Below are 13,466 nucleotides of genomic sequence, written 5' to 3'. Positions count from 1 at the left end.
GTGCTGGAGGAGCGAAACCTTGGTTTGCTGCAAGTTGGTGAAAAAGAAAACAACATATAATATTCAAAATTAATTGCAATAGTCTCTCAGTTGATAAGTCTAGAAAGAGTAAGAACAATGGGCTGCTGGGGTTGGTTGACTTTAGATTGAGCTTGAACTTGAGCAGGGCTTAATCTGAGAAAACAATTTCCTGTTCAAGTTTCATTTGCTAAGGTTTGGCCAAACTCAATCATGTTCATGAGCCTAATCAAAGCTTGTCAAGTTTGTTCATTTACCTATTCTGTCAAGTTTGTTCATTTACCTATTCATTCTAATTTCCATATCGAAAGATATTCAACTTCAATTGCAATTACAAGATACTCCAAGAGCTTATCCATATTTTTGTCATATCTAAAACGTAAGGTACTTTTTCCTTTTTGTCACAGTTACCAAAGCCATATAAGTGTAGCGCCAACTTTTCATGAGGCCTCAAGTAAATCCCAATTTCAATAGAGTTAGTTTGTGGAGCAATCTTGCCCAAAACCTAAGCTTGAGCTTGGTTGTGAATGGGCTTCTTAACAAGCCCAGTATGAGATGCTTATGTCAACATTACTTTCTTTATAAAACCCTGTCTGAACTTAAATTCAAGAGGAAAGTTTGATAAAGTCTCTAGGAGGTCATACCAGATAGTTCAAATATTCATATGTTAACCATCTAACAAACTGGATTATCTAGACAACCCTCAAATCGAACCATACCACCCTTAAGAGAGTCTTGTCATAGACTCATAATCTTTGTGGTTCATGAGTGAAACATCTCAGCTGGCTCTGACATTGTCACCAATTACTACCCCAAGTTCTCAAAATGTCTCATTTATATCTTATTATATTCACTCTAGGTTAAGTACAAGAAATCTGACTCTAGTTCACACCTCTCAGTAAGTTCTCAAAATGATACAAAATGATTCACATAATAAAACAATGAGATTGTAATGATATCAAGGTACTTCCAAGAAATGCTGTGAATATGACAATATGAGATGCCCGAATAAAAATTTAGCTGATCGAATACATCATATAGAATATATAGAGCATTACCACCCAATAAATGATATTTCGAACTACACCATGAAGATGTAGATACGCTCACCTGCCAAGGAGCTGCAAAAAATATACTGTAATCTGGCCAAAATACAAGGAGTCATAAAAAATTTTAGACAAATTTAAGGAGGTGGTTAAATGGGTATCTGCTTCCAGGTAAAAAAATTAATTTTAAGACTACATATAAACTCAGCCATCTCTTTATACAACATTAACAGTCTTAAAAGAGGCTCTCAATCAATCGACACTTCAAATTGAATCTAATCATTTGATTGAGGTTTTTTTTAAAGAAAAGTTATTGATATATATATATATATATATATAAAGTAAAGTGTACATTACATCAATAGTGAAGACAAAAGCCCCAAGATAGTTGCCTAAAAACTCTGAGCAACTGCACCCAAAAATGATGTTCTTGGTCCCATCTAACAAATAAATAAAAACTACAATATAGAAGTAGGTAAGATGCCCACTGTGCAAGACAAAAACAAGACAAAGTGTAGCAAAGTTACTGCCAGTATGAACTCAAAAACAAATGAAAAACAGAACCCCATAAGAGGCAAAATCTGTTCCACCTTCAATCAGTGTGAACAAAGGAAAAACATTCCTGAAGCAGCAGAGTGGAGCACCACAGAGGTCTTCATCACTGCGTTGGGTTTATAGATATTTTATAATGAATTTCAAGCACACAACAATAAATTTTTGTAGAAGTACCTTGATATTACTTATGTTCTGACACAAAGCAAACTACAGTGCACATAGTTAAACACATATGCTAATTAATCATGCTTCACACATTAGTTTCAAGATTGACAAAACAAAGCACAAGGAACAACATACCAGACGATTTGGTGAGACGATCCTGGATAATAAGCGAAGGAAACAGAAAATTAAGTCAGAAGAAGAAGGAAAACCAGAAGCCAAACTCATAAAAGTGAACTATCGAAAAAAAATCAAACAAACCTCAAAGACCAAAGGCGTCAATCTCATGAAGGAACTGCTCTGAGAATGAACAATTGCCATTGAGCCTAGTTGAATATAGCTATAAAAGTATCATTTAGAATATAGCTATAAAAGTATCATTCAGTAAATCACATTCGAAAGATGAATAGTCATTGTCATAATCCATTTGGGCAAAAAGTATCATTTAGAATATAGCTATAAAAATAAAAATTCAGTGCACCATAAGCTGCTATGATAGATATCATGATAGAAAAGTTAATGCACTTTTTAACTGCCAGTCTTAATATTTCATTTCTCACCACACATTGTATGCATAAGTAATAATGCAATATAGTTCTAAAATAAGGGTTCAATGCATGATAACCTATGAGAAGGAATTCAATAATAGTTTAAAACTGGCGAATGTACATCTCACTAATTGATTGTAGATAATATTCGGTGAACAGAAATGTTACATGGAAAACTAAGTGACGAGCATAGTAGAGAACTCACTGCAAGCACTCTGTTGCATCATATATGCCCATGGTTTCGGTACTTGTGTCATCAATTTTCAAGATAACATCCCTAGACAAAATGCCAGTCTTATTTGCAGGACCGCTTGGAGCAGCTGAAATGACCACCAGTCCTGCACGTAATCCATCACCTTCTGTAGGGTAGCCAATTGACAGCCCTACACCTGTAACAGCACCTTGTGTCCCGAACATCCTCCAAGAAGCAACCATCATATTCATCAGCCTACATTGAACACAAGTGTAAAAATGATGTCCTTCAGAAGCAGAACCAAAGGGGTTCAACATAGACAACAATCTGTAGTCTACATACAAAACAAAGAGAACAAAAAGTGAAACTTCTAACAAGATACATTAGTCCCAATAATAAGCATGACGTGCTCAAATATCATTAGCTTAATGTGTAAACATGCAGCTTCAGCTACCTTAGCATAGGAGAAGACCATAATTGCATTTGCTTTATGCACAAACCATGGGAAAAATATATATATTCAGCAAAAGAAAATCCATCCTTATAATTTATTTGAAATATTGTACTCACTTGCATTGTAAAAATTCATGCAATCCATTATGCAAAGTCCTAATATGATTGAAAGAAATACCTCTAATACAAAGTTTTGACCACTCCCAAGGATGATATTTCCTCCAAGAAACTGATACAGACAATTGTAGATTATATTACATTTTTGTTTACAGATAAATTATTTATTGCAAGTACAGAAAATAAGTCAGACAATTACCATTCACCCTGTGTTTAAAATACTGAAACTATCTATCAACAGAGTTGAACGCAGTAACAAAAAGGACATAAAAAAAGGGCATGCCTTTGAACAAGCAGAACTTTAGATAAAGGAGGGGGGAGGGGGATTTGGAACTACATAGCAGTCTTGAAATTCAAACTGCCTCCAAACCTGTGCATGTTAATATGATACGCAGATGATTGGGTGTAAAAAAGAGATAAAAAATTAAATGAATCGATATAATCAATTGGAAATGATTCGGATTGAGTTTCAATCTTCATCAACTGAAGAGACACGCTTGCTAAAAATGATCAATCAAACACTACAAATGATTTTTATGTTCTCAACTTGAAGACCAAGGTCATATGACATATGAAGTAGAAATGCAGAAAAAAAAATGAAAGGAAGTTTGACAGAGTTGAGAACAACTACATCAAGAACAGTACTGTTTATACACCAAACTTCTACCATAAAACCGCAGCAACACAAAAACTATGATGCTTGGACCATGAAGCAAGCACAAACCCCCAATGCCTACAACCAACATCGCATTATAGTAAATTTTTTTTTTTAGAAAAAAAATTAAATCAAGGATTCTAGTTTTCTTCCTTCAAGACAAAAAGGAATAACATAGTCTAATTATCTATGTTCATTAGAAATACGTAAAATTATGTTCTACCAATATACAAACATAGATTGAAAAAAAAAATATCAAAGTGAATGAGATTCTATTGAAAAGAGAGCAGAACAAAAATGGCAAGTGAAAGGATTAAAAAGAGTACACTTTGACTGAAGGGAGGCCAGATCGAAGAGCGAGGAATATAGTGAGTCCTGTGTATGAGACCAGATCTGAGAGAGAGAGAGAGAGAGAGAGAGAGAGAGAGAGGACCAGACTTAAGGGATAGTAGCGACGGTAGGACCATACCTGAGAAGGAGCTTTAACAGGCTCGAAACCCTAGATAAAATCCCTTCACTAATGTAGCAACTCGATTACCAGAAACCCAATATTCACTCAATCTGATTACCAGAAACCCAGGATTCACTCAATCGGCTAGTTTTCTCAGTCCCGATCCCAATCCCGATGATCTTGATCCTTCTTCACTCATCGATCTCGTAACCTCGCCGATTTGTGCAACTCAACCGGTCCATCTTCCTCTGCAAAATCATCAGAATCAGAATCAAGAAAAACAAAAAACCATCAAGAAATTTTAACCAAATTGATTCAAAAATCGATGGATTTAGAATTAGATCTGAACAAGTAATCGGAATCAACCCTGGTGAATCTCTCAAGAAGCACGAGGAGACAGAGGAAACCTAGATCTAGGACGGAGAGAGAAAAGAGAGAAATGGATATAGAAAACAGAATGACGGAAAAAGAAATGGGTACAGAGGGAGACGGAGCACCGTTTAAAAGTCGAACGCGTGTTTATAAAAGGAAAATGCGTGCCTTTTAATTTCACTTTACCTCTTCCACAGCGTTTTTCAAAAAACGTTGTGTAAAAAACGTGGTTATACGTAACTTTTGTTGTAGTGAGTGAACCAGAGCAAGTTGTCATTTGAGTCAGTGCCCCCAAGTGGGTGCAAGGTTCACTGAACTAGTTTGTGTTATTATAACTTTGTTTGGAGAGCGAGTTGATTTTTTAATATTTTTAGTTATTTTAGTATGTGTTAAAAAGTTTGATTTGAGAAATTTTTTTTGACTTTTTTGATAAGAGAAGAGTGTAATAATTATAAATTAGATGTGATATTTTATTTGTTGTAACTAAAATAACCTATTTTATCTTTTGTGACTAAAATAGTCAAAAAAATCCATAAACTATCTTCCCAAATGGAGCCACATGTCACAAGTGACCTTCTCATTCCATGTTGATGTCAAATAAAGTGCTAAGGCCTTGTTTGTTTTAGGCTATAGAGAGGGTATTGGGACTAGTAATACTAAGGTATTACTAATGCCTTGTTTATTTGCAGAGATAGCCTTGGGACTATTATCCCTTAGTATTACTAATACCCTTGGAAGGGGAATTGGTAGTGAGGAGGTAGAGATGGTATTAGAAAATAGTGAGGGGATTAAAAAAAATTTTATTTTTTATATATTGGGAATTTTTTTATAAATATAATGTTTAATTTTTTATATATATTTTTTATTTTATATAAAAATAATTTAACAATTCCTCATTATTAATTCCCTCACTATCAATCTCCTCACTATCAATCCCCTTCATTCTATCTCCCAAAACAAAAAATTCGTCCTTAAAGCTATTATTAAGTCTTGTTTGGATTAAACTACTCTCTCTGTTTTAAAATATTAGTCCCTTATTTCATTTTTCGTTATTCCAAAATATTAGTCTATCTTCAAAAATCAAGTACAAAAATAATATAAATTTTCTATTTTGCCCTTCTTTTAAATTAATAAACAATATAAAAAGTACATTAATGACTTGATATTCCCAAAAAATGTACTATCAAAAGAATAATTTTTGGAAAATCAACTTTTTTAAAGTGCAATAATTATACTATCAAAAAAAGTTGAATTCCCCAAAATGGACCATTATTTTGGGAAAGAGGGAGTATATAAATATTTTTTTTATATAAGTGTATTTTTTTTAGTCACATTAATTAATATTTTTTCGTTATATATATATATATATATTTTATAAAAAATCAAAAAACATATTTATAAAAAAAAAGTGTAAAACATATACTAAAGTGTATTAGAATATATTAAAATATTTTAAAATATATAAAAAAAAGTACTTTGAGATTACAAATATTTTCACATTTTGTAATGTTTATTGACAATTCTTAGGTTTAGTTTGGGAAGTGGGTTGACTTTTTAACTTTTTTGACTATTTTAACCTAGTGCTAAAAAGCCTAGTTTGGGAAGGACTTTTAACTTTTTGGCTTTTTAAATTTTTTTGTGAGAGAAAGAATGTAATGATTATGAGTTGAATGTGATATTTTGTTTTATTGAACTAAAAAGCCTATTTTATTTTTTGTGACTATTTTATCCCCAAACCCACTTCCCAAACAATGGCTTAAAGAGTCATTAGCAAAGACTTATGTATATATATGACAAATACTTATTATTAGGGTTCGTTTGGGATGGTGGTTGACTTTTTGACTTATTATTTTTTTTAACTTTGGGCTAAAAATCTCGTTTGGGATATGTTTTTTTGGCTTTTTTGACTTTTATGAAAGAAAAAATGAAATGATTATGATTTGGATGTGACTTTTTGTCTTATTAAGCTAAAAAGCCTATTTTATCTTTTTGTGACTATTTTAACCAAAAAGTCCCCGTTTAGCTTATGCCAAATGAAAGCTTAATTAGTTAGGATTTGGCTTCCTTGTAGTCCATGAAGGGCATTGTTTGGCCTCATAAAACTTATCACATGTCTCGTTTTGATAAATTAGGCCCATCCGAGTATAGTAGTCTATTAAATTTATTGGATTTGCCACTAAAAAACTAGACAAGTGTGGTTTTAAAAATGAATCATCTATTTTTATTTTAATTTTTTTTTGTGATAAACGTAATAAATTAAATATGTTACGATTATTAATTCAACTTAATTTTTTATGCGAATATATATATAAAGAATCTAACAAAATGAACAATTTAAATTATTGAAATAGGCTTGTGATGAGCCCCACAACACTCTGCAAAGTCAACTCCTATTAATTACTATTATGATTTCCAATTTGATCCTCATAATTCTAATTTTATCAATTTTATATTTGAATTTTTCACATTGTATCAATCTAATTCAATTGTAATGCCACTTTAAAAATTTGATAGAAATAAAGGATAAAAACGTCCAATTTAAAATAGGAAAATGTCTCGTAGCTCAAATTTTGTGGCTCAAAAGTGGCTCAAATGGCCAAAACGACGTCGTTTTGGCCATTTTTATGTTGTTCTGTACTCAAAACGACGTCGTTTTGGCCATTTGAGCCACTTTTGAGCCACAAAATTTGAGCTACGTAGCATTGTCGTTTAAAATAATTCATTCATTTTTTAATGAACTATTTTGCTTTCAATGTAATTGATATAATTAAAATTATAAATATTAAATTAACAAGAGCGAAAAATTACAGAGATCATAATTATAATTTACGCCTGAAAAAATAAAAAGTTAACAAATTTTGTCGTTTGACCAATATACATATGACATTTTTAATTCATTTTTTGAACACCTACTGACAAGGACACTTGGAACAATAGTAAACATAAAATGTAACTTGAAAAACATAGAAAGGTTAAAAATTTTATGAAATTCATAAAGCATTTTGAAATGAATAAAAAATGTCTCGTGTTTTAAGAGCATTTATTAGCAAAATTTTATATATTAATCATGCGAAAAGTAGTCTGACAAGCTATCAACAGAAAGATAAAAATATCAACAAAAAAAAAAAAAATTACAATCTCAATTCAACTTTTACATAACTTATAATATTTATATATATATATATATATATATATTTTTACATATACAATACTCTTTTTTTTCTTCGCATATCCCAATATTATTGACATTAATAAACATTTTCTTATATATATATATATATATATGAAATTATTAGATACTTTTGAATACTATGCAATATTAACTATGTTGTACTTCTGATAAATATAAAATTATAAAAAGATTGTCTTTGGATCATTGATGGTAATACTATAAAAAATTAAGGTTTTAGAAATTAAAATTTAGAGATAAAATTATTTTGTTAAGAACTAAATATTTTTATTGTGAAAAATGTCGTTATTATATTTTTAATAATGAAAATTGAATATTAGTGATGAATTATTTTCTATTTGGGATCAAATTTTTTGTTTCAAAAAATAAACTATTTTGAGACCAAATTAGTTTGTCTCTAAAAATCTATTTATTAGTGATATTTTCAAAATTTTGTTGCTAAAAACCTTATTTTTTACTTTTCGGGACAACCTTTTAGTGATTATCCTTATGATAATAGAAATTGGTTCCTAAATGACTTTTGCAACAAAATTTTCACTTTTAAACAGTAAAACACTTGATTTCTAAAACTCTTATAAGTTGTAGTGTAGAGATTTGAAAGATAAAAATAAAAAAGATAAAAATGTGAATGAAATATATATAAGTTTTTTAAGATAAAAATGTGAATAAAATATATATAAGTTTTTTTTTTCTTTTTTTTTTGGGGGGAGGATATTTGCTTTTACTTCTTGTTTTATTTAGGCCGAAGGAGGTGTAAAATGATTTGTGTAGATTAATTTTCATATATATTTATAAATGTATATTGATTTGATAATTTTAATAGTATGATTTGCCTTCAAAAAAATAAATAATAAATATACTTTTAAAGATAGACTTTTTTTTGTCTTAAAAATGAAAATGATGAAATTACGTGATTATAGTTATGAGATGAATTTAATTTTCTTTTTTAAGAAGCGCTACAAAATGAGTCATTCAATTCATTAAAGTAGATTGTGGTGAGCACCATGGCCAGACTACACATAAATATTATTTTTGAAAGTTTTGTTCGTTTGTATGGCAAGTCTTTCGTTTTTTTGAGCAGCAAACAAATATATATTTCATTAAAACACAATAAGTACAAAAGCTTAGAAAGAAGTTATATCATTGTCCAAGCTATGAGTCCGGATCCTCTGCCGCGTTTCCCTACGGCGCCTCAAAATGACGTCGTTTTGGAGCAAAATTTCAAAAAAAAAAAGATGCAAAAACACAAAATCAGAAGAGAAAGGAGAAGAAGAAAGCGGAGGAAGAGAGAGAGACGAGAAAAACACCATCTTCTTATAAAAAATGTTGAACACATCTTCAGAGATCCTCATAACCAACTCACAAAACACAAATTTCAGATTTACCTTATGGGTTTCCCCACCCGAGGCTCGATTCGGACGTCGGAGGAGTGGTGGAGGCTGGCGGAGGAGAAGATCTGGATGGTGGTGATGCGACGGAGGTTGCGCCAGAGATCGCCGTAGGAGTTGAATGTCGTTGTGGTGGGTGAAGAATTGTTCGGCGGTGAAGGAAGATAAAACCATGACAGTGGGACGGCTTTCTCTAACCCTAAGGTTAGGGAACCCCTCTTCACAGAAAATATCCACATCGACTTCACATGCTTTTTTTTTTCTTTTCTTTTTTTCCACATGACATGAAGATCAACTATATCTTCATCATCTGCTGGCATAAATTGAGAATGACTGTGGATCAGTCCTTTTAAACCTACCATTGATATGAAATTTTCCACTTTGAAAATGCCTAGTTTCTCCCCCAAATCCAAAACTAACTACCATGTTCGATCCATTAGCTTGTAGGCTCGATCACACCCAACGACACTCCGAATTGAGGCTGCTTTCTCATCTCTCTCTCTCTCTCTCTCTCTCTCTCTCTCTCTGTCTTCCTCTGCTTTCTTCTTCCCCTTTCTCTTCTGATTCTATGTTTTTGCATCTTTTTCTTTTTTTGAAATTTTGCCCCAAAACGACGTCGTTTTGGGGCGCCGCAGGGACCGCCGTAGGGAAATGCGGCAGAGGATCTGGACTCCAAGCTAGGCATCCCAACTAGGTTGACACCCATAGCAAGACTAATCATGTGCATTTCCAAAGCCCCAAAAAAGAGTTAGAAAGTTTCCAACTCAAACCCCTCAAAACCTCAATGACAATACAACATTACAACCTCCTACCCAAACAAAATCTAATTTGCACCAGGTTAAACATAAAATCAGTGACTGAAAAATAGAAATCCTTGGATGTGGATTTCAACCAAATCGCAAGCCTAACAATGATAACTTCATGTAGCTTCTCCATGTTTGGTTGGATATCTTGGAAGAGACAATCATTCCTGTGCTTCCAAATGGACCAAAGAGCCACCAAAGGAATGGCATTTCAAATTCTCCTTTTCAGCTTTCATGAAATTATTCCCAGCCCACCACTATAGTAACCCATCAACTGTTCCAGGCACCACCCATTGAGCTCCCCACCATTGCAGGAGACTAGTCCAAACTCTCCAAATCATAGGACACCAGATACGCACATGCTCAACTATTTCTTGGGCATCTTTGCAAAATATATATACAGTGATAGCACTAGCATCCAGCACTCCAATTCTGTGCAAGAACACTGATGTTTTTACTTTATGTTTCCATGTGAACCACCAAAAAAATTGAATTTCAAGGGAGAGGTACTTGATCCACACCAATCTGCTAGAACTCTTGACTTCACCATACTTTAAATCAGTGTGATTGTATAGGGTTAAGACAAAGGATTGACTTGATTTGGTTGCTAACCAGACTGTTATGTCCTTGTTATGCAGATTCAAAACAGGGCCAGGTTTGATAGAGTGATTAAGTGTGATGAGCTCTTCATGTTCCCATTGAAATAAAGCCCTTCTAAAGCTGAACACTCAATTTTCAGAGTTACTTCTTTTGACAGCATAATCCCTGAGTGACCAATCCTTATCAGACAACCTGAAAAGTCTAGGGAATAATTCTCTGAGGCTAACTCCATCATTCCAGCAGTCATGCCAGAAGCACACTCTACAACCATTACCCACTCTAATTTGAAGATTATTTACATAAAATTACAGGAGGCTGACCTTTTGATTTGCTGCAACCAATATATCTCCCCAAATCTTGGAGAATCTGACCCTTACTTGATAATCTGAAAGCCATTTCCCACCTTCAACTTTATATTTACAGCATATCACCTTCTCTCATAGAGCTTTTTCCTCATTGGCAAACCCCCACCACCACTTCATTAATAAACAAACATTCATGTCTTTGATTCTTCTAACACCCAACCCCTCTTGCCTAATACTTTTTGTTACCTCTTCCTATTTCACTAAAAGAACTTTCCTCTTTAGCTCAGGGCCACCCCATAAGAATGACGCTTGTAATTTTTCAATTTCTTTTGCTATCCTTTTTGGTATCTTGAACAATGAGAAGTAGTACACCGGCAGGCTAGATAACACCGTTTTAATTAAAGTTAACCTGCCTGCAAAGGAAAGAAATCTCCTCTTCCAACCAGCAAGCCTGAGCTTTATCTTCTTAATGACAGGTTTCTAAATCAACTTCCTATGGGGGCTAGCACCCAATGGCAACCCAAGATACTTCAGTGGTGCTGACTTAGTTTTACAGTTTAGCATAGAGGCAAACTCATTGAGCACAGATTCAAAGATACCAAACCTACGTACCACACTTTTATGATAGTTTATCTTGAGCCCTAATACAACTTCAAAGCACCTATGGATCCTTTTTAAATTTAGCATTTCTGACCATTCAACATCACTAAACAATAAGGAGTCATCTTCAAATTGAAGGTGAGAAACTACCACATTATTATCACCAAAAACTACTCATTTTGGCAACCCTAACTCCCTAGCTCTCATAAGTAATATGTTCAAACCTTCTGCAGCCAAGTTGAATAGGAAAGGAGATAATGAGTCCCCTTGTCTGAGGCCTTTTTAAGGACTAAATTCCTTAGTTGGTGAACCATTTACAAGGATTGAGATTCTAGCTGAAGAGAGACAACCTTTCATCCAAGAGATCCATTTTGCTCTAAAACCAAAACTAGATAGCATTGAGAATAAGAATTCCCAGTTGAGGGAGTCATAAGCCTTCTCAAAATCAATTTTGAATAGCAACCCTCTTTTCTTGGTTTTTTTTCCACTCATCCACTATTTCATTTGTAATCAATACCCCATCAAGTATGTTTCTTTCTCCTAGGAATGCTGATTGTGTTTCACCAATTACAGCTACCACGACTTTTTTAGTCTACTTGCAAGAACCTTGGTGAGTATTTTGTAGGCTGACCTTATTAGACTGATAGGTTTATACTCATTTAAGTTAACTGCATTAACTTTCTTTGGAATAAGGATGATGAAAGAACTGTTCAAGCCACTAGCCAATTTGCCCATGTCATGAAAATCTGCCATAAAGAGCATCACATCTTCTTTGAGCACCATCTAGAATTTCTAAAAAAATAGTAAATTGAACCAATCTAGACCCGAAGCTTTGATTCCATTACAATCTTTGACAGCTTCCCAAACCTCCTCTGTTGAAAATTCTGACTCTAGCATATGAATGGAATCACTTTGCCTCACACTTTTAAAGTCCCCACCTATCACAGGTCTATGCCTCCACTCTTCTGAAAATTGCTTTGTAAAGTGTGACCATATCCCATTCTTGACCTGATTTGGTTCCTCAATTGTCACATCCCCAACATCAATGAAGTTGAGGGAATTTCTATTTTGTCTACTAGTAGCCAATACATGAAAGTATTTTGTGTTCCTGTCCTCTTTCATATTTTAGTCTAACCTTGACTTTTGAAGCCATGCCCATTCCATCATTCTACTTAATCTCCATATTTCATTCCTTGCCTCACTTTTTTGTTTGATTTCAGCTTCCTCCAGAGGTCTTACTTCAACCCTCAGATCTAAGGCCTTCAGTTCATCTTCTGATGCTTTTAATTGTGCTACAATATTACCATATACCTCTCTGTTCCACTATTTTAATGCCATCTTTAAAGCCTGTAATTTCCTTAGTAGAGTGTACCCAGTAGTCCCTTGAAATTGTAATTCCAAGTAATCTCCACAAAATGTGTAAATTGTAAGTGCAAAAGCCAAGTATTTAAGAATTTGAAAGGTTTAAGACCCCAATCCTTCTCATCTTCCATAAGCACTATAAGGCAATGATCTGAAACCAACCTAGGTAGTCCCCAAAGTTTGAATTTATTTTCAATCCACTCTGGGCTAAGAAAGAATCTGTCAATTCTACTCCATTTGTGTCTATCATGGGCATTACACCAAGTAAATTTTCTCCCTACCATTTGCATATCATTCACCTCACATCTATCTATGAACTCATTAAACTCTTTCATGCCCTTATCCCTTCTTGAGTTTCTTATTTTTTTCCCCCACATTTCTAATCTCATTGAAGTCACCTCCAAGACACCATGGTTTTGGGAAAAGGGTCTTTAAATTTAACAAGGACTCCCATAACTTACCTCTCATTGTAATATCATTTGGTGCATAAACATTTAAAATAACACAGTCAAAGGAATTCAAAATGGTACCTGAGAGTAAGATGAAGTTTCTGTTACTATAGCATTCTGAAAGTTGAAATACATCAGGATCCCATAGGCATAACAATCCACTAGCCATACCCAGTGCATCCATAACCATGAATTTCAT

General features: G+C 33.4%; 1 protein-coding gene and 1 long non-coding RNA gene across 2 annotated transcripts; both read right to left on the bottom strand.

Moving 5' to 3' along the window:
* Window positions 1–2,780: 2,780 nt before the first annotated feature.
* LOC145823524 (uncharacterized) lies at window positions 2,781–4,356 on the bottom strand. Its single transcript, XR_014365807.1, has 3 exons — window positions 4,217–4,356; window positions 3,154–3,204; window positions 2,781–2,856 (listed from the first exon to the last, which is right to left on the bottom strand). It is a non-coding gene; the product is annotated as an uncharacterized LOC145823524 (long non-coding RNA).
* A 33-nt stretch (window positions 4,357–4,389) lies between these two features.
* On the bottom strand, window positions 4,390–12,578 carry LOC145824332 (uncharacterized). The gene is made up of 4 exons (XM_082923974.1): window positions 12,302–12,578; window positions 12,088–12,202; window positions 10,861–10,936; window positions 4,390–4,446 (listed from the first exon to the last, which is right to left on the bottom strand). The coding sequence occupies exons 1-4, from the start codon at window positions 12,576–12,578 to the stop codon at window positions 4,390–4,392; spliced, it is 525 nt and encodes a 174-aa protein (XP_082780100.1).
* Window positions 12,579–13,466: the final 888 nt, after the last annotated feature.

Source organism: Camellia sinensis, chromosome 4, assembly GCF_055761805.1.
Source record: "Camellia sinensis isolate YWXY chromosome 4, ASM5576180v1, whole genome shotgun sequence".
Lineage (NCBI taxonomy): Eukaryota > Viridiplantae > Streptophyta > Magnoliopsida > Ericales > Theaceae > Camellia > Camellia sinensis.
The sequence above is the reverse complement of the archived record's forward strand: the minus strand, read 5'-3'. Positions and strand labels throughout refer to the sequence as shown.